Genomic DNA, 26,087 nt, shown 5'->3' with positions numbered 1-26,087 from the left:
CAAAGGTTGTGCTGCACAAAGTGATAAGCTGTGAGCTTGTAGATCTGCTATTTTTGAATAGCCAACATATAAATGGATGAAGTGATTAAAATGATTATGATGTTGTTGCGACCGTCAGGTCGCAGTTACTATCAAAACCTCAGTCAGTCAGGCTGTCCGTCACGTCACGTCACACTTTTGCCCCACTCTTATCTCTGTCACCGTTGGCCCTATTGATGCCAAACTTTGCACACACACTCCTTGGATGGCAAACCACAACCGCCATCAGGCTGATTTTTGCAAAACACATTTTTGGACACTGCTCCTACAGATTTTGGCCTAAAATCACGCAAAGCACACAGTATCTCTAAAGTCATGTCATCAACATGGATCTGTCCCATTTCCCATATTCCTTCCTGATTCGCTACGATTGCCTTCTAAAGCTTGTGTATGCGACCTGACGGTCGCTTATCTCCCAATTAGGGATTCTTACTGGTATTAACACATTTTGCTGGGGACTCCACCCTGAGAACTACAATAGTGTAACTACAAGTTACACTAACACTTGCTGACAGTACTCTCTTATGGCAAGCTAGAAGACATATCTACAGTAGGTCCTGCTGAAATGTGCAGACACATGCTCTTTTAGGGTGGTTACGAACAGAACGACGATAAGGAGTTGCAAAGTTGAACGGCTGGTGGTGGTAGGGTGTATTGCTTGCATAATTTCAATCATTGCATGAAAACATTTTGGGAAAACATGGCATATCGTTTGGTGTCCATGTACATAATTATCGATGGTATTACATATTGATTTGGGGGGGTCCTTGACATGGAGGAGTTTAACCCTCTAAGACCCAAAAATAGAAATACTTGAAATAAAAAAATTGAAAAAAATCAGATGGTGTTGTAGGAGTCTTAATCAGAGGAAAATGTAATGTTAAAAAAAAATGTAAGGTTTTATAGCCATAAATCATAAATCATGCTCTAATTTACATATGGGGGATATTTTTCATAATAATAACATATGTACATGTTCTAGACATTCTAATGATCACCCAAAAAAATAGTACAGGCATTTTACTTATGTTTTTGTGAGGAATAGCTTCCATGAAAAAGTGAGATGTTGTTCGTCAAAACTCTGGAATGTCAGCGGGTGTGGCGGGTGTGAATGTCAGCCCCTGTGGGGGGTATTTATAATTATGCAAATATTGTGGCCAATGGCATTGTAATACTAAACAATAGAATCCAATGTTGATGTTTAGGTGGTAGGGGGAGCTAAAATAAAATGATTTAAACCTTTTTTTGGATAAAATACAAACCAGTGGTCAAGGGTAGGGATGGGACGATAGGTGATATTATCCTTTATTGTGATAAAAAACACTCATGATAATCCTATCTTGGAGATTTAAATTAGGCCTATCGCAATATCGTCCTCCGTCATGCACTGGGATCAATTCACCTTTTATTTGCCGAGCTGCATATCTGGTACCACTTAAACCCTCTATAATTGGTAAAAGCAAAAGGTACTTATAATACTCGATGGTCTTTTTTTCACTCTCTATCAAATGTCTTTGCCAAAAAATAGCCGATCTACAAGCTCACAACGCGCCGCATTGCGATGCGTTGTGAGCTTGTAGATCGGCTATTTTTTTGGCAAATGTTCCGCCCCAGCTTAATGGATTTTGATTATAACGATAATATCGTAAATCGCGATTTCTTTTGTCACAATAATCGTGATATGACATTTTCATATCGTCCCATCCCCTGTCAAGGGTAGGATTTTCTTTACTTTGATCATGATATTTGGATGTGTTGAAATATGGAGATAAGAGGTATGTGCCTGACAGCAGTGATATCTAGCATAATAAAAAAAAGAAAAACTAGGGAAGCACACAGTCTCATGTGCATGGTTAGGTTAAAGTGACACAGGTTAGAGAAATGCAAGTGAAAACGGAAGCGAGTGTACAGTGGACTTCTCTCGGAAGCATAGCTCAGGAAGATTACTTTTCCTCTGCCTTCAACCTTCCACATCTAATCACATCCCCAACAACGCTACAGCCCAGATCTGACTACAGTATACCGTCTAGGTAGTCACTGCACGGCTGTCCCTCTGGGTCATGGGATCAGGATATTCATACTTACGACCGCCCCTCTAGGCGATGGGATCAGATAGTCCTACTTGTTTCACTGGCTGGGCTTAATAAAATGTTGTTCATCCAAACTAGGGCCGGGCAATTGACTGAAAATGTACCAATACGTTTTTACATTTGAAATAATGGTGATACCAATTTTGAAGTCGTCCAGCCCTAATCAAAGCGGTCAATGGTGACATCGGTTTATATAGTAGGGGTGTAACGATAAATTTTAACAGCGATACGGATACGATACGCATCACAATACACGGTTAACGATACGATACATGGACAATATTGGTTCATTCATGGTGATACGATACGATTTGATTCAATGATTTAAAATCGATATAGTAACTATTTAGCAAAGAAATCAAATATCTGTAAAACATGTACAAAATCTATTATTATGGAAGTAAAAGCTGTGATTATCTAGCAAATACATGGACATTATATTTCAACACATATGGACAAACCCACACCTTAACATGAACACAGAGATTACACACATTTATCGATAGACCAAGAGTAGCTATATGGAATGGAAAGGTATTTAGACCCCTCTTTTTCATTTCCACCTCTTAAAATTGCTAAATACAAGGCACAAATAGCCTACTTAGTCTCCATACAATCAATTATTTGCATTGTAAAACGATTCGATACCGATTACCGCATTTTAAAAAGATACAATACGATACAAAGCCGAAACGGTACGATATTTTGCTTTTGCAAACGATGTAGTAGTAGATCATTGCAAATTAAAATCGATTTTTCGATTCAGTTACTATATTGTTACACCCCTAGTGTATAGCACTGCAGGTTGAACTTGAAACTGGAATTACTGATGGGACATGGTAACGGTAAAGCAATGGAGACGTTTTCATTGTTTGTAGTTTCTGCTTCCTTTTTTTCCCCCTCCCTTTTGTCAAGGTAAATAGTAGCTCCTTTCGGAACCTACGCAGCTCCGAGATGGGGTTCCTACTGGTAGCATGCCGGAATCCTGCGGCTGGATCGCCGATCTGCCGTTAGGGAACACTTCTTACCTTTTGGTGAACACTCTATCCAAAAAGTGACCGGTCTCTGTTCATCTATAATCCTTTTACTTCTTTAAGGTGGAAGAAACTCGAAGCAAGGGGGTGAAATAAAGTTTTTATATCGCTCGAAAGACCAGCCGGCTCTGTGTTTTCCCGTGTTTTCCCCCCTTTGTAGTCTCGCGTGGCTGTGAGCATTTGACCAAATCGCGGAGGCAACAGTCTGGCCACGCGAGACTACAACGGGGAAAACACAGGAAAACACAGAGCCGGCTGGTCTTTCGAGCGATATAAAAACTTTATTTCACCCCCTTGCTTCGAGTTTCTTCCACCTTAAAGAAGTAAAAGGATTATAGATGAACAGAGACCGGTCACTTTTTGGATAGTGTTCACCAAAAGGTAAGAAGTGTTCCCTAACGGCGGATCGGCGATCCAGCCGCAGGATTCCGGCATGCTACCAGTAGGAACCCCATCTCGGAGCTGCGTAGCAGTGGAGTGAGGGGTTCCGAAAGGAGCTAGTAAATAGGAGGTAAAGACATCCACACCCCTTTCGCTATCTCGCCGTTCCAACCAGCAGATTGGTCGCACCATGGGTGCCAAACTGCAGCCGGAAGTTCGGTGGAAGACTGTGGAGCAGCCTCCCAGCAGCTCATGAAGTTCATGAACAAACACTATTTATGAAAAAGTGAGACCTTTATAAGATACTCAGCTCAGGAAAATAAAAGATGTGCATGTCACACATTTTTTTGTGCTGTGTGGATTTTCGATGTGTGCACTGTGTCATTTTATAGCAGTATCTAAAAAGCAAAAAGTATGTTACTAAACGTACCAAGTATCGCGAGACTATCCACCGTTCCCTGTCTGGGAAACCAAATCTCGCGATATTTCGGAGACAGAAACGATTATTATTTACTGTTATTATTATTATTTCATTATGTACTGTGCACATCGAAAAGCAAGTGATTGTAAAAATACCTTTGGTTTGTCTTCTTTTATATTCCTGAACAGATTATATGACAAAGGTCTCAGTCGTTCATAAATAGTTTTTGTTCCGGGTTTGTTCATGAGCTGATCAAGCCGGCTCCATTCACTGACGCGACCGCGGTTTTCCCAACGACCCTGAGCGCAACGGTGGTCACGTGTTTCCATTCCTTCTTAAAATATTCCTTGCCTTTTGTACATTGATAAATTCACAAAATGCTGTACCATACAGTAGCCAGGCAGGGTCAAACTCAAAGTGACTCTTAGCAGCAGCAGCATGTAGCATGTGTAGAGCACCACCAGCAGCACTGGGTGCATCATATTTCTCAATTAGACATCAGGCTATAATATAGCATAATTTGTCTCTGTCGGGTGGAAACCTCATATGTCCAAAACGGTAACATTTTCAGGATCAAATGAAAAAAAAAAAAAAAAAAAAAAAAAGAGAAATAGCAAACATGTCGCTTCGCTCTGCATGCGTTTGAGCTTATAGATCTGCTACTTTTGATGCTTTTGTGTGACGCTGTAGTATGATCAAGTAGGGTGTTAATTTATATATTTCTTTAAGGCAGGGGTCTTCAACATGGGGTCCGGGACCCCTAGGGGGTCTTCAGAGCTACTCCCGGGGGTCCTCCAATCTAATGTCCATATTCGGAGAACTTTAGACAAAAATAGCAGATCTACAAGCTCGCAACGCCTCACGCTGCGAGGCGTTGTGAGCTTGTAGATCGGCTATTTTTGGCAAGAGGTTTGGTGTAGAGGGGGAACAGAGTAGACTAAGTACAGAGTGAAAGGTCAAGTTTATTAAGTACTGACGGTTCACGTGGTTAAATATCTGAAAACACACATTTACATGAATCCAAAATATACTGATGATTGTGCTGTCAAAAAATGTAAACTATATGGAATCTATGAACAGGTTGTGGGGGGTCCCTGCTTCATCTCTCTCTCAACTAAGGGGTCCTTGGCCTGAAAACGTTAAAATATGGAAATATTGAGATAAGAGGTTTCTGCCCGACAGTGGCAACGATGCAGCATGAAGCTCTTTAATTAGAGTTGACAATGTAATTATATACAGCATCAGACTGAGTCCTGCATATACAGTAAACATGGTGTGTTCATTCATGTCCAGTATATTCTTCTGAATCTATATTTAACCCATTCAGAACGGGTACACAATTTGTGTTTCATTATTTTATGCTTTAACTATTGAAAAATAGCAGATATACAAGCTCACAGCGCGGCACCGAGTGCCGCGCTGCGAGCTTGTAGATCTGCTATTTTTGAAAAATCTTGAAAATTAGAATTTTTACCCGATTCTATAAGTGTCTTTTGAATCCTTCTAAGATTTTTTGAAAAACCTATGTTTCTATGTCAGCAATCTGGCTAGCCATCGTCAAAGAAAAGCTCCTTTTTACTTAACTGGTGCGCAGTTAGTCTGTTCTTGAGAGACTACTATGTCAGTGGTTCTCAAACCTTTTCATGTGAAGGACCCCCAAAATGATATGTATTTGTCCACGGACCCCCATTTCAAAATATCTAGTTCCAGGGACCACCCAGAAGCAAAATTTGAGTTACAAACGTTCGCTTTGAAAATACATATATTCAAAGATTTGCACACATTTTCACGGCTTTTTCAAAAATAGCAGATCTACAAGCTCGCAGCGCGGCACTCGGTGCTGCGCTGTGAGCTTGTATATCTGCTATTTTTCACTGGTTAAAGCAGTCAATAATGACTAGGTCTAAATGGGTTAAAGGCATCAGGACGTGGACCAGAGTTATTGCTTATCTGTTGCCATGGCGACTGAAAGCATGTTCCATCAGTCATGATGATGATGGAGACGGTGGAAAAAAACTCAAATGTTTTACTTAAAGGAGGACTTCACCACTTTTCAACCTGTCTTCATATAATATGTCCTCACTAATGTCCATAATAAAATAGCAAAAAAAGAAATCTACTCAGTCTGGGTCTCATAGGAGAGCTGTCAAATCCTTCCACCGGTGACATCATCATTTGACAGATTTTTTTTTTTAAACAACATTTTTGAAGAAAAAAAAAATAGCTATTAGCTTGCATTTCCCATTGATGATGTCACCGGTGGAAGGATTTGACCCACCCACAGCTCTCCTATGAGACCCAGACTGAGTAGAAAAGAATTGCGATATTTTATCATGAACATTAGTGAGGACCTATTAAATGAAGATTGGTTGAAAAGTGGTTAGGTCCTCCTTTAAGTAAAAGTATCAATACTGCAATGCAGAAATAGTCTGTTAGGCTGCACCCACACCAAAGTAGCCTACCTATGAGAGTGGATTCCCCATTCCGCCAATGCATTTCAATGAGAATGGAGTGTTTTCATGCCAGTAGAGGATTTCTGCAAAAAACAAAACAAAAAAAACCTGCTCCATTCTCATTGAAATGCATTGGTGAAATGGGGATTCCACTCTCATAGGTACTTTGGTGTGGGTGCAGCCTGAGAGTGGATTCCCCATTTCGCCAATGCATTTCAATGGGAAGGTAGTTTCATGCCAGTTGAGGATTTCTGCGTGCCGCGCAGGGACTTTGCGTTTATGCTGGAGCAGATAAATTCTCCGGTGTTCCCCCTCTATCCAATCGGGTGAGTCAAAGGCTGAACGGGGAGGGTTCTGAAAGTGACTGACAGGCGCGGCACTGGCTTTGGGACAGAATGCGCTCTCTCTGCGCTTTTAGTCAGCCGCGCACAAAAAGAGTGTATCCGCTGGCGACCATACTTTGGTGTGGGCCCTTTCAAGTAAGAGTCCGTAATTCAAAATGTACTTGAGTAAAAGTATGAAAGCGTTGGCATCACAAAGAAACAAAGGTAAAAAAAAAACTGAGTACGCAGAATGTCCCATTTCAAGTTTTCAAATGTACAAACATCTTTTGAAAATAGCAGATTGCAAGCTCACAATTACAATACAAGTAAAACAAAGATATAGGTAGTCGCAGCGCTAGGATGGAAAGCTCACTGTGTGGTGCTACTGTACCCCCTGTGTGTTGACCAGGGCCATCACAAGTCTTGTGGGATGCAGACCTCATTCCCCCCTGGCCATGATGTTATCCAGTGTGACATTCAAGTACTCTATGATGTCCCCTGGACCGCTGGGTCTTGCTCTTAGTGCATGCATGTGTGTGCGCCTTATCAGAACACAGTGTGTTCTCTGGGCACCTGTGCTTGTACACGGGGGACTTGAACCAACGCTCTTTGTTGTCTCAAATGAACCTGCGGGGACCAGTGGTGCTGTACATTTACTCAGTGGTAGAAAGCACATTTACTTAAGTACAATGTTGAGGTATTTGTACTTGAGTATTTCCAATATCCAATATTTTTACTGTACTTCTACTCCACTAGCTGAGTAATTTTTGACCAGGAGTATATCGTCTCTGTCGAGTGGCAAAAGTAGCAAAAGTAGCAGTAGTTTTTGTCACATTCCTAAGACAATAATTTGAGGAGACTCTTTGTGTCTCCATAGGGAACAAAGCAGGCTCTTTGTGTCTCCATAGGGAAAATAGCAGGATCTTTGTGTCTCCATAGGGAACATAGCAGGCTCTTTGTGTCTCCATAGGGAACATAGCAGGCTCTTTGTGTCTCCATAGGGAACCACAGCTGGTCATCAAATTATTGACTTAGGAATAAAAAATAAAAATATCCATGAATTCAAGTCTCCATGGGGTGAGTAAGGAACTATCCCTTTAGGGCACGGTCACACCGCCCAATATTCTACCTATGAGAGTGGATTCTGCCAATGCATTTCAATGGGAATGGAGTGTGATGGCGTGTGATGGTCTTGCGCAGATTTCTGTGCGCCGCGCAGACCTTGCGTTTATGCTGGTAGCAGATGAATTCTCCACGTAAATGCTGGTTTCCCCCCTCTGCCCAATCGGTTGAGTCGAAGGCAGATACAGGGAGGGTCCTGGAAGTGAGTGACAGGTGCGTCACAGGCTTTGGGACAAAATGGCCGCTCTCTGCCCTTAAAGGAGTAGTTCACCCCCAAAATGACTTTTTTTCTATTGATTACTCATGCCATGGAGACTAGAGTTCAATTATATTTTTAGTTTTTTGTCGCATTCCTAAGACAAAAGTGTGATAACAATAAATGTACCCCCATTCGTTCCGGATGGGGACCCGTTTCGAAACGGGTCCCCATCCGGAATCAATGGGGGTAAATTTACTCAAATCAAATTTTTTATCTTAGGAATGTGACAAAAACCAAAAAATATTATTGAACTCTACTCTCCATGGCATGAGTAATCAATAGAAAAAAGTCATTACCCACTATACATTTCTGATATTTGTTTTCAAAATGTTTGTAATCATTTAATACATTTGAAAACATTCTGTATAACGAGTACTTTTTTGTTGTTGAAAATTTGGCATTTGCGGATTTATCAAAAACGCTGCTCCATTCCCATTGAAATTCATGGGCAGAATCCGCTTATCAGCTGTCAACCATACTTTGGTGTGGCGGTACCTTAACCCATTTAGGGTTAGGATTACTGAATGCTTTAACCAGTGAAAAATAGCAGATATACAAGCTCACAGCGCGGCACCGAGTGCCGCGCTGTGAGCTTGTAGATCTGCTATTTTTGAAAAAGTCGTAGAAATGTGTGCAAATCTTTGAATATATGTATTTTCAAAGCGAACGTTTGTAACTCGAATTTTACGTCTAGGGGGTCCCTGGAACTAAATATTTTGAGATGCGGGTCCGTGGCCAAATAGATTTTGGGGGTCCTTCACATGAAAAGGTTTGAGAACCACTGACATAGTAGTCTCTCAAGAACAGACAAACTGAGCTCCAGTTAAGTGAAAAACACCTTTTCTTTGACGATTCTTTTTTTATTTAACCTTTATTTAACCAGATAAAAACACATTGAGACATGATCTCTTTTTCGAGTGTGACCTGGCCAAGAGGCAAAAATAAAAAATGACACAATCCTTGCTTACATACAAGATATCACAACAAAAATCAAACCTCGGTTTGAACTGAAGCGGTGAATTAGAGCAGTTCCAGATCTATGTTTTTGATTCAGATGGGTCCCAGGGACATTTTATGAGTCCCGTTTTTACTGGTGTGTGTGTGTGTGTGTGTGTGTGTGTGTGTGTGTGTGTTTTCTTTTTTTTTTTACCGCAACGTGCTCTCTCTCTCTCTCTCTCTCTCTGTTTTCAGCGTGCGGTTTGTAAGTTTCACTTTCGGTTTAGAAATCAGCATCGCTTGCTCTGTCTGGCTCTCTCTCTCTCTCTCTCTCTCTCTCTCTCTCTCTCTCTCTCTCTCTCTCTCTCGCGCGCGCGCGCATGCGCAGATCCTGTTCATACTGGTGAGTGAGTGAGTGAGTGAGGACAAGGGGACAGACATGTGCATACATTGGAAGCGGCTAGTCACCGCTTCAAAAATAGAACATCCATGATACACAAACAGATACCTAACAACCCCAAAAATACAAAATGTACACTAAATAATAAATTAATTTGCAATTCACAGGTAGCAGTACACGCACAGTGTGCCCAATGTACCCAAAGGAAGAGCTCAAAGAGCAAATTAATTACAGGTCTGAACAAGTGCAAGCGTTTGTAGATCTGTCTAGAGTGATTCTCTTAAAACTTCTCAAAGGAATTAACACAGCCAATTTGAGTCTGGACTGAAGGTCATTCCATGACCAGGGGCCAAAAAAAGGAGAGGCTTTTTTTGCCTCCCTCAGATGTAAATGCAGGTACTACACTACTCGCGGGCGTCCGGGAGGAGACGCTGATTTCCGGGAGACTCTCGCAACATCCGGGAGACTTGGGATGTCTGCCATAATGTGTACCCGTTCTGAATGGGTTAACAGAGTGTTTCTACATTGCAGTATTGATACTTTTACTCAAGTAAAAAATGTGAGTACTGGCAGTGAGAGTACTCACAGAGGTCAGTGGGCGCCCGGTGGCCAGCGGCCGGCGAAATAAAAATCTTATTTTTCAATCTCTTTCTTTCAGGGAATCCAAACGTTTCGTTATGTCAAAGAAAGCAGCATGATATGAACCTGAAACCATAGCGTCCCTATTCTGGGCATGTCATAATAATAGGTGAAGATCAGGGACGTGCTGGCCATTAGGAAAAGCGGGACAACTCCCGAACGGCCGGTTCATTCCCGGCCGGTCCAGGCCGGCCATTAGGAATAAATAAATAAATGCCGGCTGGGCGGCCAACAAAGTAAATCGTCACTGTCGGGCAGAAAACTTGTATCTCCAAGTTTCAAATTTGTAATTTTTTTCGCAAAGCAAAGCCCTGCTTCACCATACAAGGCCGTCACACAAAAGCAGTGAAAACAGCCGATCTACAAGCACACAACGCCCAAGCCCTGCTTCACCATACAAGGCCGTCGCACAAAAGTAGTGAAAACAGCCGATCAAGCACACAAGCACACAAGCACACAAGCACACAACGCCTCGCGGTGCGAGGCGTTGTGTGCTTGTAGATCGGCTGTTTTCACTAGTTTAAATCATTTTTAAAATGATAAATACAAAACAAACGGTTTTGAAAAGGTTTCCACCCGACAACGACAAAATATAACTCATGTAATTGGCCCACTGGCTATCTTTGAGTAGCAGCAGCGCTATAGAGAGAGATCTCTCTCTACAGCGCGCAATGAGGGCCTCTCTTTAGGGCTTTTTCCCGGGCTGAATCAGGGGCCCAGCACGTCCCTGGTGAAGATTCAGCAAACACATAGCAGATCTACAAGCTCATAACATTTCACGATGCAATGCCTTGTGAGCTGCTCAATTGGCTTTTTTCTCTGTAGAGCAGCGGTCTTCAACAGGGGGTCCGCGGGGATACTGCAGGGGGTCCCCAAAATTGTTGGGGAAAAAAGAAAAACAACTTTTAATAAAGGCCTATATATTGTTTTATTTTAAAAAAAAGAAAGAAAGAAATGTAAAGTCTTTAAATATAAAAACATTGAAGACTTTATTGTCAGTTTGCATAGAAAAAGGTACAGATTCATGACGGTACAGTTCACTGGTACAAGGTCAACTAAAAGGAGATCCTAGGAAAGCACTTAGCTTATTTACACAGGAAACCATTGAACCATTGAAGTATCTCATATAACATGATTCTGTCTCCTGTATACATGATTATTGTGCAATTGACAGGTTGTTAGTGATAGATTGATAGTATTGACATTGGTTCTCAGTATAAGGTATGTTTGTAAATGGCAGTGGTACAGCCACTTGTACTGTACATGCATGTTTAAAATAATAGCATGAATCTATTATTTTAACAGCTTAGTATTGAATGCACAATAACATGGTATGTGTATACATATGAAACACAATTTTATACATAAATATACAATACATGTTGTAGCCCCACCCCCACCCTACAAGGTAGGGGGTCCCTGCTCCATCTCCCTATCGGTTTAGGGGTCCTTGGCCTGAAAACGTTGAAGACCCCTGCTGTAGAGACTTGGTGCAGGGACGGAAAAAGGGTGGAAACTCTGGGTGGAAAGCTCATTATGTCCAAAACTGGATTCAAATTATATCAAAAGTAGCAGATCTACAAGCTCAAAAACGTGCAGCTTTGCGTCACGTTTCGGGCTTGCAGATCTGCCTTACTGAATTTCCCCCTTGGGATAATAAAGGTATCTATCTATCTATCTATGCCTCTTTTGATGATTTTGTGTGATGCTGCAGTATGATCGAGTAGGGCGTTGATTAAAAAAAAAAAAAAAAAAGAAGACGAGGTTAAAATCTGGAGATAAGAGGTTTCTGCCTGGCACCAACGAGTTGTAACACAGGTCTGTTTTACAAAGAACAGAGGCTCGAAGGAAAGCGGCTAAAATGCACCCAGGCAACAGCATATCGTCGCTGCCAGGCAGAAACCTTGTATCTTTAGGGTTAGGATTACTGAATGCTTTAACCAGTGAAAAATAGCAGATATACAAGCTCACAGCGCGGCACCGAGTGCCGCGCTGTGAGCTTGTAGATCTGCTATTTTTGAAAAAGTCGTAGAAATGTGTGCAAATCTTTGAATATATGTATTTTCAAAGCGAACGTTTGTAACTCGAATTTTGCTTCTGGGGGGTCCCTGGAACTAAATATTTTGAGATGCGGGTCCGTGGCCAAATAAATATCATTTTGGGGGTCCTTCACATGAAAAGGTTTGAGAACCACTGACATAGTAGTCTCTCAAGAACAGACTAACTGAGCTCCAGTTAAGTGAAAAACACCTTTTCTTTGACGATTTTTATTTTATTTAACCTTTATTTAACCAGATAAAAACACATTGAGACTGAGACATGATCTCTTTTTCGAGTGTGACCTGGCCAAGAGGCAGAAATAAAAAATGACACAATCCTTGCTTACATACAAGATATCACAACAAAAATAGAACATCCATGATACACAAACAGATACCTAAGAACCCCAAAAATACAAAATGTACACTAAATAATAAATTAATTTGCAATTCACAGGTAGTAGGGCGTTGATTAAAAAAAAAGGAAAGCGAAGGAAAGCGGCTAAAATGCACGCAGGCAACAGCATATCGTCGCTGCCGGGCAGAAGCCTTGTATCTCCCAAGTTTCAAATGTGTACCTTTTTTTTTCGTAAAGTAAAGCCCTGCTTCATCATACAAGACTGTCGCACAAGATGCATTTTTTGCCTGTAGATCGGCTAATTTCACTAGTTTAAAGCGTTTTTTTTTTAAATAACAAAAAAGGGAAGGTTTTGGGCACCAGGTTTCCACCTGACAACGACGATGTGTTGTTTTTGACAGCAAATTTTGATTTAGTTTTAGTCATAGTCTTTTGAATGAAATGTCATTTAGTTTAAGATTTTACACTTGGTTGTGTGCTGAAAATAGCAGATCTACTATTTTCAGCACGCAACACCTGAGAGCAACCAAACATAAGATTACTCTCTTCTCCACTAGTCCCACCAATGTTTTAGTCTAGTTTTTATTTTGTTGACGAAATTGTCAATATATTTAGTCATCACAGCTTAGTTTTTATTTCGTTTTCGTCAGTGAAAAAAACGCGGTCGACAAACATTTTTCGTCATAGTTTTAGTCGACGAAATCAACACTGTGTAAGAGCAGTGCGTGCATGGTTGCAGTACAGTACGGCGTGTGCATGCGGAACAGTGGAGTGTGTTTAAACGCGCTGCTGAAATGTTGGAATATCCTGTCCAACCTCACCTTGGCCTCGTCCAGGAGACGTGAGCAACTCTAATGGAAATCAATGAAAAGCGCTGGCATTTCAAATATGGCCTGATGAAATGTGAGAAGTTACCAACTGAAAGGAAATGAACTGATCCAAGAGAGAGAGAGAGAGAGAGAGAGAGAGAGAGAGAGGATTGATGCTAGCTGAGTTGATGGATGAGTGACAGCACACACGCACGCACACGCACGAGCGTGCACACGCACGCACGCACGCACGCACAGACACACTCTCTCTTTCTCTCCTCTTCTATTTAGCTTTTTTTACGGCGTGACTGCAGCATGCTAACTTCTGTCTATAAAACTTGTGTCTGTTCATTTGTGTGTGTGTGTGTGTGTGTATGTGTGTGTGTGTGTGTGTGTGTGTGTGTGTGTGTGTGCGTGTGCGCGTGTGTGTGTGTGTGTGTGTGTGTGCGTTTGAGTGTGTGCGCGTGTGTTTGTCTGGAGCTAATCTCACAAACCGCTGGACCGATCAGCACCTAATTTCTTGTGCACACTGTCTGCCAGAATCAAGGCCAACTTAATACCGATGCTATTTTTGTCTCGTTATATACTTTTTCATATATATTTAAATCTAATTATATAGCCTAATGGAAGGGCCTGAAACCTAGATCTGCTATTCTCTCTACTTTTGTGCAACACTTTTAAAGTATAGGGCTTTAAATTACGGGGGGGAAAAAAATACAATTTGAAAACTTGGAGATATGAGTTTTCTGCCTGACAGTGACGATAATGTCATATACACCAGTGGTTCTCAACCTGTGGGTCCAGGACCTGGGACCCCCAGGGGGACGCGGGGGACCCCAGGTGACGGTGAAGTGACAATTTAAGGACTTTTAAGACCGTTTTAATACCTCAAAAAGGAAGTGCTGTGAGCTTGTATACATCTGCTATTTCTGGTTAAAATGATTTGTTAAAATGATTGTAATGCTGTATTAACACATTTTGTTGGGGACCCCCCCTGGAATCCCTTCAAGGACCCCTTTGGGGGTCCTCGGACCCCACTTTGAGAGCCGCTGATTTACAGACAATTGATGTACAGTCACAGACAGGTCAACTTGACACGAAGACTGACATCCACGTTGAAGCCACCGGGGCCCGTCTCCCAAGTGGATCCTCCTGAGATTCACACCATTAGATCTTTTATCAGGCCCGACGCAGTGGTGATCACACACACACAAACGCACACACAAACGCACGCACTCACACACACTGCATCCCCAGAGGAAAAGGAGGCCACACGTGGTGATGGGCTACTGTGAGCAATTAAGCTCATAATGTACCGTAACTTGCAGCAGTCACAGATCTGAACCGTACAAACTGCATGTTGGCCCAGATTAGAACCGCTATAGGGTGCAAAGGGGTTAAACTGGCCCCGGGTTAGCACCGCTATATAGGGTTCAATGGGGTTAAACTGTCAGGGCACGTTGGTGTTAAATGTGTTTTAAAATACTCCCCTTTAAGATTCTTAGCAAGACAAGTAAGTGTGTGTGTGTGTGTGTGTGTGTGTGTGTGTGCGTGTGTGTGCGTGTGTGTGTGTGTGTGTGCGTGCGTGCGTGCTTCACTGCTTGTGTGCAGGCACGCGCGTGCAAAACACCCTCTTCTCTTCATCTGTGCCCGCCGTATCCCCTCTCCCGAGGCCTTGGTTTGTGTTACTTAGAAGAACACACAACGTGACTCTCGTCGTGGCAATCTGCCTGAAATCAAACACCATGTTTTCCTCATCTTCTTCCCTCGTCGTCCTCCTGTATACACGTTTGGCCGCGGCGTGCCTGCGCTGCCTGTGACACATTTATCATTCATGTTCCCCCCTGCAAATGTACATTTCCCTGCGAAATGCATGTCACATATTCAATCAGTCCTCCGCCCTGCCCGCCTGCTTGCCGCGTATAAGCTGTCTCTCCCGGCAGATGTATTATGATCAGGGGCATCACAAGGGGGTGGGGGGGTGGGACTGAGTTACCAGGGCCCAAGGTGGAGGGGCCCTAGTAACTTTAGCTATTGAAAAATAGCATATATACAAGCTCACAGCGCGGCACCGAGTGCCGTGCTGCTAGCTTGTAGATCTGCTAGATCTGCTATTTTTTCTGCTAAGTCGTGAAAATGTGTGCACATCTTTGAATATGTATTTTTTAAGTGAACGTTTGTAACTCAAATTTTGCTTCCTAAATATTTTGAGATGGGGGTCTGTGGCCAAATACATATCATCTTGGGGGTCCTTGACATGAACAAGTTTGAGCACCACTGACATGGAAACATATGTTTCTTGCTCACATTTTCACAATTTTTCAAAAATAGCACATACAGTATACAAGCTCACAGCGCGGCACCGTGCAGCGCTGTGAGCTTGCATATCTGCTATTTTCATGGGGGGCCCGCAGTGAATCCTTGTACTCAGGGCCCAGAATTTGGTGTGACACCCCTGATTATGATCCTCTTAGGGCATGCATGCATCCACCTCCCCTGCTTTGAATTCTCCTTATTTCACCGTGACAAATGGAACACTTCAATTGTACTAGCAAAACTGTTTGATTTTTTTTTTTTAAGAAATGCAAACAGATGGCTGATTACATTTGTAGATCCACCCCCACTCCCCTCTCTCCCTTAAACCTTAAAAAGCCACTGTAACCACTGTAAAGATGAGATAGCACTTAGGCACACCTTGAAGTCCCTATCTAAAATGTAGATCTGCTATTCTCAAAAGATTTGTTTGAAAACTTGTGAAACGGCAAACAACTTTTACTTTTGGTACTTTAAGTACATGTTGATGCCAATACTTTGATTAAAAAGACTACATCGTGAAAAACCGAACTTTTACTTGCAACAGAGTATTTCTACATTGCTGTATTGATACTTTTACTTAAAGGGGTACTGTCACCTAAAGGGGTAGTGTCACTTTAAAAAGTCATCTTAAAATATGAGTTAATATTTTTATGATGTCATTGTGGGAATGCGCAGTTATAAGCCAATCAAATTAATTGACTGTACTTAGACTACTTACTGTATTGGTCAGCTGTTGTTGGGGAGCAAGGGGCAGATACACTGTGACATGAGTTTCAGCCTATTTCAGACCGTTTTCAGAGAGACCACGTGACCTACTGTATCATACTATTATAATTTCGGGGCGTGTCAGCGGGCCTTTAAAGCTATACTGTGTAAGTTGCTCAGCTAGTGGTCAGTAGCGGTATTGGTTTTTTCGGCCGTTTTTCGCCCGGAGTCGCCGTGGAACACCGGAGCGGGGCCGCAAACCACCGCGACCAATACAAATCCGTAGAGGGGTAGAACGTAATTTTCTGACCAGGAGTAAGAGGCAAGAATCCTCATCGTAAACACTGTTGCTGAGGGAGGCTACTTCCCGAAGAGACGCAGCACACGCTGTGATTGGCCGGTAGTGTATCATGTGTGTATGATCCGCGATGTGATTGGCCAACGTATACACAACGTATACGGATGATGCAGATGGCGTAATTTTGCCAGGATCATAGAAAACATAATTTACAGAAGGCATTAGGGGCTGAAATTAACGGAGTTGGGGTTCTAAAACTTTAGCGATTTAATAGTTATTATTATTTTCATTAAAAAAGTTACATGGAATGGCTTTAAGTAAAAACAGAAAAGAAATGTGAGTACTTTTTCTGATTGCGATGTAGATCGGCAATTTTTCTTTTTATTTTTTTTTTATTTTTTTTTGCAATTCACCGCTCGACATAGAACATAGGGGCTTATACGATTAAGTGGTCCGTCGTGAAGAAGAGGAGGCAGAACAATTAAAGTGGAGGCGAAGAGGCCCAGGGGGAGGCATTAACAGGCGGCCGGTTTGGCAGGCAAACAGCAGCTGTTGCAGCTCCCCCAGCAGCATGCAAGCGCTTCTGTTGTCTCCGTCTTTGATGGCCGAAGGGATAAGTGGCCATTAACCGACGTAGGCCTAGAATTATTGAATGCTTTAACTATTGGAAAAATAGCAGATACAAGGTGCGAGCTTGTAGATCTGCTATTTTTGGAAAAAATCGTGAAAATGTGTGCACATTTTTTTATATATATTTTTCAAAGCAAACTTTTGTAACTCAAATCTCTGCTTCTGGAGGGGGGGGGGGGTCCCTGGAACAACATATTTTCAGATGTAGGGGGGGTCTGCGGCCAATTACATGTAATTTTGGGGGTCCTTGACATGAAAAATTTTGAGAACCACTGATTTAGAGGAAGGATTTAGAAGTCTGGGAAAAAAAATTCGGGTCAAAGATATTCAAAGACACATTTTCACGATTTTTCAAAAATAGCAGATCTACAAGCTCGCAGCGCGGCACTCGGTGCCGCGCTGTGAGCTTGTGTATCTGCTATTCTTCAATAGTTAAAGCATAAAATAATGGTTAAAGTGGTTAGAATCTAACGCGACTCGGGCAGCGTTCCAGGTCTTTGAGGTTTAAAGTCCTATGATCACTTAATACACCTGTCATTAGCCATCGAGTGTGCATTTACACAGTGAACCGGCGTGCGTACCGCGGCAGCCAGCCACGGAGAATGCCAAAGCTGCATCGATATAAAAGAAAAAGAATAAGAAAAAAGTGGGGAAATGTCCTGCAAACAATTGGGCCCAAACGGCTGCTCATAATGTGCTCTCTGTGAGGGAATTAAGGCACTAAACACCCAACGACTTAAGAAAACAATTACTTTGGGAAGAACCTACTGCATGCTAAGGCCCGGGAAGCTAACTGAAAATATATCCATACCTGTATTCTGAACCATTAACCCACTTAAAGGGATAGATCACCCCAAAACATGCTTATTTTACTTGTCTTTCTTTTTTCTATCAGTCACCCCATGGAGACATGAATTCATGGATTAATATTATTATTAATAATAATAATAATATTTTTGTCACATTCCTAAGCCAATATAATTTGAGGAGGCTCTTTGTGTCTCCATAGGGAACCACTGCTGGTCATCAAATTATTGGCATAGGAATACGACTAAATCAAAAAAAATATCCATGAATTCTCCATGATGTCTCCATGGTGTGAGTAATCGATAGGGGGAAAAAAAGCAATTTATTTTGTATCCCTTAATCAATGTTTTTTTCAGCCCCCCTGGCTCAGAGAGAGATGGAGCAGAGACCCCTGCCCCAATTGTGGCTTGCAGATTCAACTTTTCTATAGATTTCATGGATGGCTTCATATACTTGTTTGACAGCACTGCCATCAGTGTTGTGTTGGATTCACGTTAATGTGTTGTATTTTCAGAAATGTAACCACTCACACGTCAATATAGTAGACTTGACATTTCACTCTGTACTTGGTCTGCTTGTTTTTTGTTTTTTTTTTCTTTGCCGAAGGCGTCGGCTATGTTTGACTAAATCTTTCCTCGGAAAAGGGATGCTAGGGTTTGAGTGGTTAATGTAAAATAATGATCACACAAAGATTTGGCGGTCTCCTCTAGTAAAACATTGATTGATTACTTCATTAGCAGTTTGCATAGGAAAAGTATAGGACAGTACAGTCCAGATACAAGGTCTACTAATAGGATTTAAACCAAAGAAAGCACAATAGCTTTACACAACTCAGGATGCTTAAAGGAGGACTTTGCCACTTGCCACTTTTCAACCTATCTTCATATAATAGGTCCTCACTAATGTTCATAATAAAATCGCACAATTTTGTTCTACTCAGTCCAAGTCTCTTAGGAGAGCTGTGGGAAGTTCAGAAATCCATAGTCTTGTGACATCATCATTTGACCAAATTATTATCGCGAGAACAATGGCTTCCACTTTAACATTGCAACTTTTCAGGAATAGAAAGCCTGCATTTTCTATTAGCTTGGATTCCCCATCGATGATGTCACAAGACGATGGGTTTCTGACCTGCCCACAGCCCTCCTCTGAGGAAAAAAAAAAAGCTATTTTATAAAGATAGTTTGAAGATGAATATGAAGATATGTTGAAAAGTGGTGATGTCCTCCTTTAAGCAAGCATACTTCAAGTATACTTTTACCTAATTAATACTTAATTAATATTATATTAGCATTTCAATTTTTTGCCAGTCATTTGGGGGCACACTTGCAATACCCTCGCAGCCCACCAAACACCAGTGGGGCCTCTATGAGTTTGAAACACACAGACACACTCTAATATAATAATCTCTATAAGGAACACATTCTTGGGCTGTTCAGACGAGAGAGAGTGTGAATTTTAACACATCTGGTGCCAACCCCGAGTTTCCCGAGTTTGTATTGATACCAACGCTGTGCCAACCCCGAGTTTCCCGAGTTTGGGCTGTTTTTGAAAAAAAAAAAAAAAAAAAAAAATTCAAATTTTTTTTTTTGGACCTCCAGAAATGTATTAGGCATGATCGCGATCGCGAAATTGCATGTTTAACCCCCATACCAACCCATTCTTTCAAACATGGCAGCCATGTTTGTTTACATCTGAAGAAAACATAATGGCCCATAAATCATGAATGCCTGAACGGATTTCCAAGCGGATTTTTTTGTTTGAAAGCTGTGAACAGCATCTACACACGTGGTGCATCATCTAGGCATGGGCGTGCACTTTTTACACAATTGCACAATGTAGCACTCGTGTCACTGTATCACAGGCAACTAATATATGTATGCTACTGGACTAGGATATACGCTTCATGGATATGCACTCTAGGTTCGTAAGGAGGTGGCTAAAAGAATAGACCAGAGACAAAGGCTTAAATGTAAATAATATGTCGACAAGTTTACTGAAAGTAGAAATGGCAAAAGTGGAATGCATTCAATAAAACTATGTACAATGATGGAGGTAGGTAGGTAGGAAATTCTCAAAAACCCTTAATTCAACCACTTCTAGTTTAGAGTAGGTTTTCAGGTTCACAGTTTAGTTTCTATTTAGTTTATCAACCAAATGTTTAGTTCAGTTCAGTTAAACTAAGTTTTGTTCTATTTATGACCGGTCAGTCTTTATCTTATTTTGTTTTGTAGCCTATTTTAAAAGGTAAGTCCTATTATTTCAGCTATTTTCTTTTCTTGAGTTAACCCTTCTTTTTTCTTTTCAGGTAAACATGTGAGTACAGTTAACCCTTTTTTCCACAGGTGACCAGGTAAGTGAAGTACACCTTTAAATTAAATTCCCTTTCTCAGGTAATCAGGTAACAACCTTCAAAAAATAAATCCCTTGTTCAGGTAAAAATCCCTTTTTCAGGTAAATCAGCAGCTTTCAATCAAAATATAAATGTTCCCAAAAAGTCAGGTAAGTACCTTTAAACTCCCCTTAACCTTAATGACCTTATTCAGGATGCATGTAAATACTGTAGGTAAGTATCAATCAAAAATAAATGGTTCCGTAAAGTGAGGTAAGTACCTTTAAACTTCCCCTTTAACCTTAAACAAAAATATATATTTTCAATAAAGTGAGGTAGAGTACCTTTAAACCCCCCCTTTAACCTTAAATGTCCTTAAAGTTAAACCTTTAAAGAAAATAATAAAATAAAATACAATATCAATCAACAACAAAAACAATGATCAAATCAGTGCAATATTGTCAATGTAAACCTTTCAAATGAAATGTCACTTTTTCAGAATGTAGCTCTTCCTTAGTGTGTTCAATTAACACAGTAGATCAAAACAGTTCAGTTTCTTGGTCCAATGTATCCTTTCAAAAATGTTAGTCAGAGTTCTGTTCAAAAATGATAGTCAGTCAGAGTCAAGTCACTTGGGTCAAACCTTGCAGGTGGTCCAATAGATGTTTCAGTTTCTGTAGATTCAGTTCAGTTCCTGGGTCTCCACTAGCTCGCCATCTGATGTTGTGTGTTGCCTCACATGAAGAGGAACCCACTCATTATCTCTCTTGTCTCTCTCAAGCATAGGATTCTGTTGACTTAAACACTTGCTAACCTGGCTAGGCCTTCAAACACTCATAAAGTACAAAATAACACTTGAAATGTCGAAAATGAATGTTCAAAACTGTCTTTTATCAGACGTTTTTCTCCTCTGTTCACTCTCTGTGTTGTTGATCACACACTGTCTGTAGCAGGAAGAAGAGGCTCTTAAAGGGGCAGTGCTCCATTTATAGTGGAGTGCTCTTAAAGGGATTTGTTCAAAGCCTGATTTTTTAACCTCACACATAAAATGTTTTTAGCACATTTTACACCATACATCATGAAATTACAACCTTTTTAAGCATATGTATTACTGTAGATGAACCAACTATTTATTGTTGTTTTTAAACAAGATCATGTGATGCAATGAATTAACCATGAGTTATTTAAACCAGTATGCATAACAGGTAGTCATTCATTTGACTTTTTATCACCATATAATTGACTCTTATTTGGAACCTGGGTTACATACTCCCCTCGTTTCCTCATGCACGTCCTCGTGCATGGTATCAATAGACTATATTGTTATTATGTCTGAATCTACGCGTTTCCAGGGATCATTAAAGGAGTCTGTAATCGCTGAGCTTAAGCTCTGGAACAGGGACTGGACTACAGTAACTAATGGGTTACCCAATTCAGGATAAGTAAATCTCTTTGAGGGTTCCCTATGTCTAGTAGACTTTCTTATGTCTCGTCTGTCGTCATTGTCATCATGGTCGTTAATGTCTGCATCTTCTTCTGTCTGTGCAGCATCAGGAACAGCGTCCTCTTGTGCCTCATCATCTTCTTCTGTCTGTGCAGCATCAGGAACAGCGTCCTCTTGTTCCTCATCATCCTCTTCTGTTTCAGGTTGATCAACGTTGGTGTTATCATTAGATGAGGTTGACCCTTCAGGGTTCACATCAGGTAATGTCTGTTCAGGTAGGTTGCTTTCAGTATGACTGATTTCAGGTAAGTCGCTTTCAGCAGGACTTGTTTCAGGTAAGCTGCTCTCAGCAGGACTCATTTCAGGTAAGTTGCTCTCAGCAGGACTCACTTCAGGTAAGTTGCTCTCAGCAGGACTCATTTCTGGTAGGTCTAGGTCAGCATGTGCCACTGGAACTCCCTCAGGGAAAGCACTGGCTACTCCCTCTGGAGGGTTGTGTTCAACAGTGGACACTGGCGTACGTTGTGACTCAGTGTTCCTTGTGCCAGGTTCGACCGTTTCAGGGGTAGGATCGAAACCTGGGGTTTCTACCACAAGGTCTCCGTGACCATAGAGGTAAGTGTGGCTTGCTTCGTGTTGGGTTCTGGGTCGAAACGGCCTGCGGTATGGAGGTCTGAATCTGTGCCATAGCGGTCTCTGCTGGTCACCTCCTTGATCTGTCTTCTGTTCTCCAGCCTCCCCCTCTTGCACTTCCCGTCTGGGTCCACGGGTCCAGGGTCTACGAGGCCCACGGCGCCGTGGTACAGGATGCATGCCCTCATTCTCAACGCTGCCCTCCGAGGCAGAGTCCTGTGCACCCTGATCATTGGGTCGGGAGCCACAGGGGAAGAAGCGGCGGCGGAAACAGCGTTTATCGGGTGCATAGCGGCTGCCTTGGACGGGGACCCCGCCTGGACCAGTCACATTGGCCGCTTCTGAGCCCTTAATAGCTTCAATAATATCAAACTCCACAATCTCCCCATCTCCCACACTGCGCAGGAATTTCCTAGGATTGTTTTTCTTGATAGCGGTCTGATGGACAAACACATCTTCTTTGGTGTCATTTCTGTTTATGAAGCCATATCTATTACGCACATTGAACCATTTCACTGTGCCTTGGACCAAGGTGGCTATAATATTTTTCTCCGGCTGTGGCAGTGCTTCCACCGGGGCCGATGGTGGGTCGCTCTGCGCTTCGGTGTCGGTCATAATCTCTGAGATACACTTGAACTTTGGTGTTCCCTTTCTCTCCAAACTCTTCTGTCCGCCACTCTGGTTGACAGCTTCATTGATGACAGACAGTTGTTCTTTGAGGACAGCGGCAAAGTCTTTACCAGACAGTTCTGCTATATGCTTTAACTTTGAGAGGTAAGTCTGAGTAGCTGTCTTGCTTCTTGTGGGTGTGTAGACATCTGATAAGGCTCTGATATGGATCGTGAGTTCAGCGTGAGTGTCACTTTTAAAGCTATGGGGCAATTGCGGAAATGATAGTAGAGCCGAACCGCTTGAGTATTCTACTATAGCTTGCCCAGGGAAATCGGAATCGTGGAGTTTGATTGTTCTCTCAATTAAGCCTTGCTTATTTAGAAAATCAATTATGTCTTCGTCTGCTCCTGTGTTAGTAAACCCACTAACTAGAATAGAGTTTGGGATTTTTACACCATTTTTCTGAATTACCTCCTCCATCTTTAACACTGTTTAAGGTCTCTGGTCTCTAAGCTTATTATTACTAGCTCGTTGCAACAGCGCCACCTCCTGGCTAGCTCGCCAAGATTTATGTAGCACTCGTGTCACTGTATCACAGGCAACTAATATATGTATGCTACTGGACTAGGATATACGCTTCATGGATATGCACTCTAGGTTCGTAAGGAGGTGGCTAAAAGAATAGACCAGAGACAAAGGCTTAAATGTAAATAATATGTCGACAAGTTTACTGAAAGTAGAAATGGCAAAAGTGGAATGCATTCAATAAAACTATGTACAATGATGGAGGTAGGTAGGTAGGAAATTCTCAAAAACCCTTAATTCAACCACTTCTAGTTTAGAGTAGGTTTTCAGGTTCACAGTTTAGTTTCTATTTAGTTTATCAACCAAATGTTTAGTTCAGTTCAGTTAAACTAAGTTTTGTTCTATTTATGACCGGTCAGTCTTTATCTTATTTTGTTTTGTAGCCTATTTTAAAAGGTAAGTCCTATTATTTCAGCTATTTTCTTTTCTTGAGTTAACCCTTCTTTTTTCTTTTCAGGTAAACATGTGAGTACAGTTAACCCTTTTTTCCACAGGTGACCAGGTAAGTGAAGTACACCTTTAAATTAAATTCCCTTTCTCAGGTAATCAGGTAACAACCTTCAAAAAATAAATCCCTTGTTCAGGTAAAAATCCCTTTTTCAGGTAAATCAGCAGCTTTCAATCAAAATATAAATGTTCCCAAAAAGTCAGGTAAGTACCTTTAAACTCCCCTTAACCTTAATGACCTTATTCAGGATGCATGTAAATACTGTAGGTAAGTATCAATCAAAAATAAATGGTTCCGTAAAGTGAGGTAAGTACCTTTAAACTTCCCCTTTAACCTTAAACAAAAATATATATTTTCAATAAAGTGAGGTAGAGTACCTTTAAACCCCCCCTTTAACCTTAAATGTCCTTAAAGTTAAACCTTTAAAGAAAATAATAAAATAAAATACAATATCAATCAACAACAAAAACAATGATCAAATCAGTGCAATATTGTCAATGTAAACCTTTCAAATGAAATGTCACTTTTTCAGAATGTAGCTCTTCCTTAGTGTGTTCAATTAACACAGTAGATCAAAACAGTTCAGTTTCTTGGTCCAATGTATCCTTTCAAAAATGTTAGTCAGAGTTCTGTTCAAAAATGATAGTCAGTCAGAGTCAAGTCACTTGGGTCAAACCTTGCAGGTGGTCCAATAGATGTTTCAGTTTCTGTAGATTCAGTTCAGTTCCTGGGTCTCCACTAGCTCGCCATCTGATGTTGTGTGTTGCCTCACATGAAGAGGAACCCACTCATTATCTCTCTTGTCTGTCTTCAGCTGCTGGTCAGCTGCAGCAGCCAGTTAGCTTTAGCTGTTAGCAAACAAAGTTCGTTTTTGCTGTCTCTCTCAAGCATAGGATTCTGTTGACTTAAACACTTGCTAACCTGGCTAGGCCTTCAAACACTCATAAAGTACAAAATAACACTTGAAATGTCGAAAATGAATGTTCAAAACTGTCTTTTATCAGACGTTTTTCTCCTCTGTTCACTCTCTGTGTTGTTGATCACACACTGTCTGTAGCAGGAAGAAGAGGCTCTTAAAGGGGCAGTGCTCCATTTATAGTGGAGTGCTCTTAAAGGGATTTGTTCAAAGCCTGATTTTTTAACCTCACACATAAAATGTTTTTAGCACATTTTACACCATACATCATGAAATTACAACCTTTTTAAGCATATGTATTACTGTAGATGAACCAACTATTTATTGTTGTTTTTAAACAAGATCATGTGATGCAATGAATTAACCATGAGTTATTTAAACCAGTATGCATAACAGGTAGTCATTCATTTGACTTTTTATCACCATATAATTGACTCTTATTTGGAACCTGGGTTACATATTTACATGGAAGTCTATGGTAACCATGGCAACGCGAGACATTGAAGAGAAAAAATCATTGCAACATAAGTGTTAAGACTCATTCTGTAGACACTGAGTCTATACTCTGGGTGATTTTCCGGGGCTGTGGGCACATTTTCCGGGCTGTTAGCATCACTGATACAACTAATTTTTAGTCATTGTTCTGAACTAAAGTTCAGAACAATGACTCAGAGCAGCCTTAAATCTGCCTCCTCCCCAATCCTCTCAGAGGATTACCTTCTGAAAGCTCACAGAAGCTTGAAGATATCTCAGCTAGTAGTCTACACAGTTCTCTCAACTCCAGTTTAGAGAGAGAGAGAGAGAGTACTTTTTTTATATAAGGTTTTATACGTTTTATTTTTTTATAAGGCTCTGTCTTTGATGGTAAAGCGGAGAGAGAGAGAGTAGAGGAGGGGAGTGACACGAAGCCAGTGGATCAATGTCGTTGGACGGCAACCTCTTATCTCCATATTTTAACACATTCAGAATGGTTACACATTATTGTGTATCATTATTTTATGCTTTAACTATTAAAAAATAGTAGATATATATATACAAGCTCACAGCGCGGCACCGAG

The 26,087-nt window shown here is 41.3% G+C and overlaps 2 protein-coding genes across 2 annotated transcripts in view; one reads left to right on the top strand and one right to left on the bottom strand.

Annotated features, from left to right (window-relative positions):
* asic4a (acid-sensing (proton-gated) ion channel family member 4a) overlaps positions 1-26,087 on the top strand; it is a gene marked incomplete at its 3' end in the record, with an annotated part of 310,423 nt that overhangs the window by 139,291 nt on the left and 145,045 nt on the right. The gene's annotated exons all lie outside the window — the stretch shown is intronic.
* Positions 21,874-23,083, bottom strand: LOC308308125 (Y-box-binding protein 2-like; the record flags this gene model as incomplete). Its single annotated transcript, XM_080753493.1, has 2 exons — positions 21,874-22,029; positions 22,226-23,083. 2 exons carry the CDS (start codon positions 23,081-23,083, stop codon positions 21,874-21,876), a joined length of 1,014 nt encoding a protein of 337 aa, XP_080609619.1.

The sequence above is a fragment of the Nannobrachium achirus genome (genome assembly GCF_963921795.1).
Source record: "Nannobrachium achirus genome assembly, chromosome: 22".
Classification (NCBI taxonomy): domain Eukaryota; kingdom Metazoa; phylum Chordata; class Actinopteri; order Myctophiformes; family Myctophidae; genus Nannobrachium; species Nannobrachium achirus.
The sequence above is the reverse complement of the archived record's forward strand: the minus strand, read 5'-3'. Positions and strand labels throughout refer to the sequence as shown.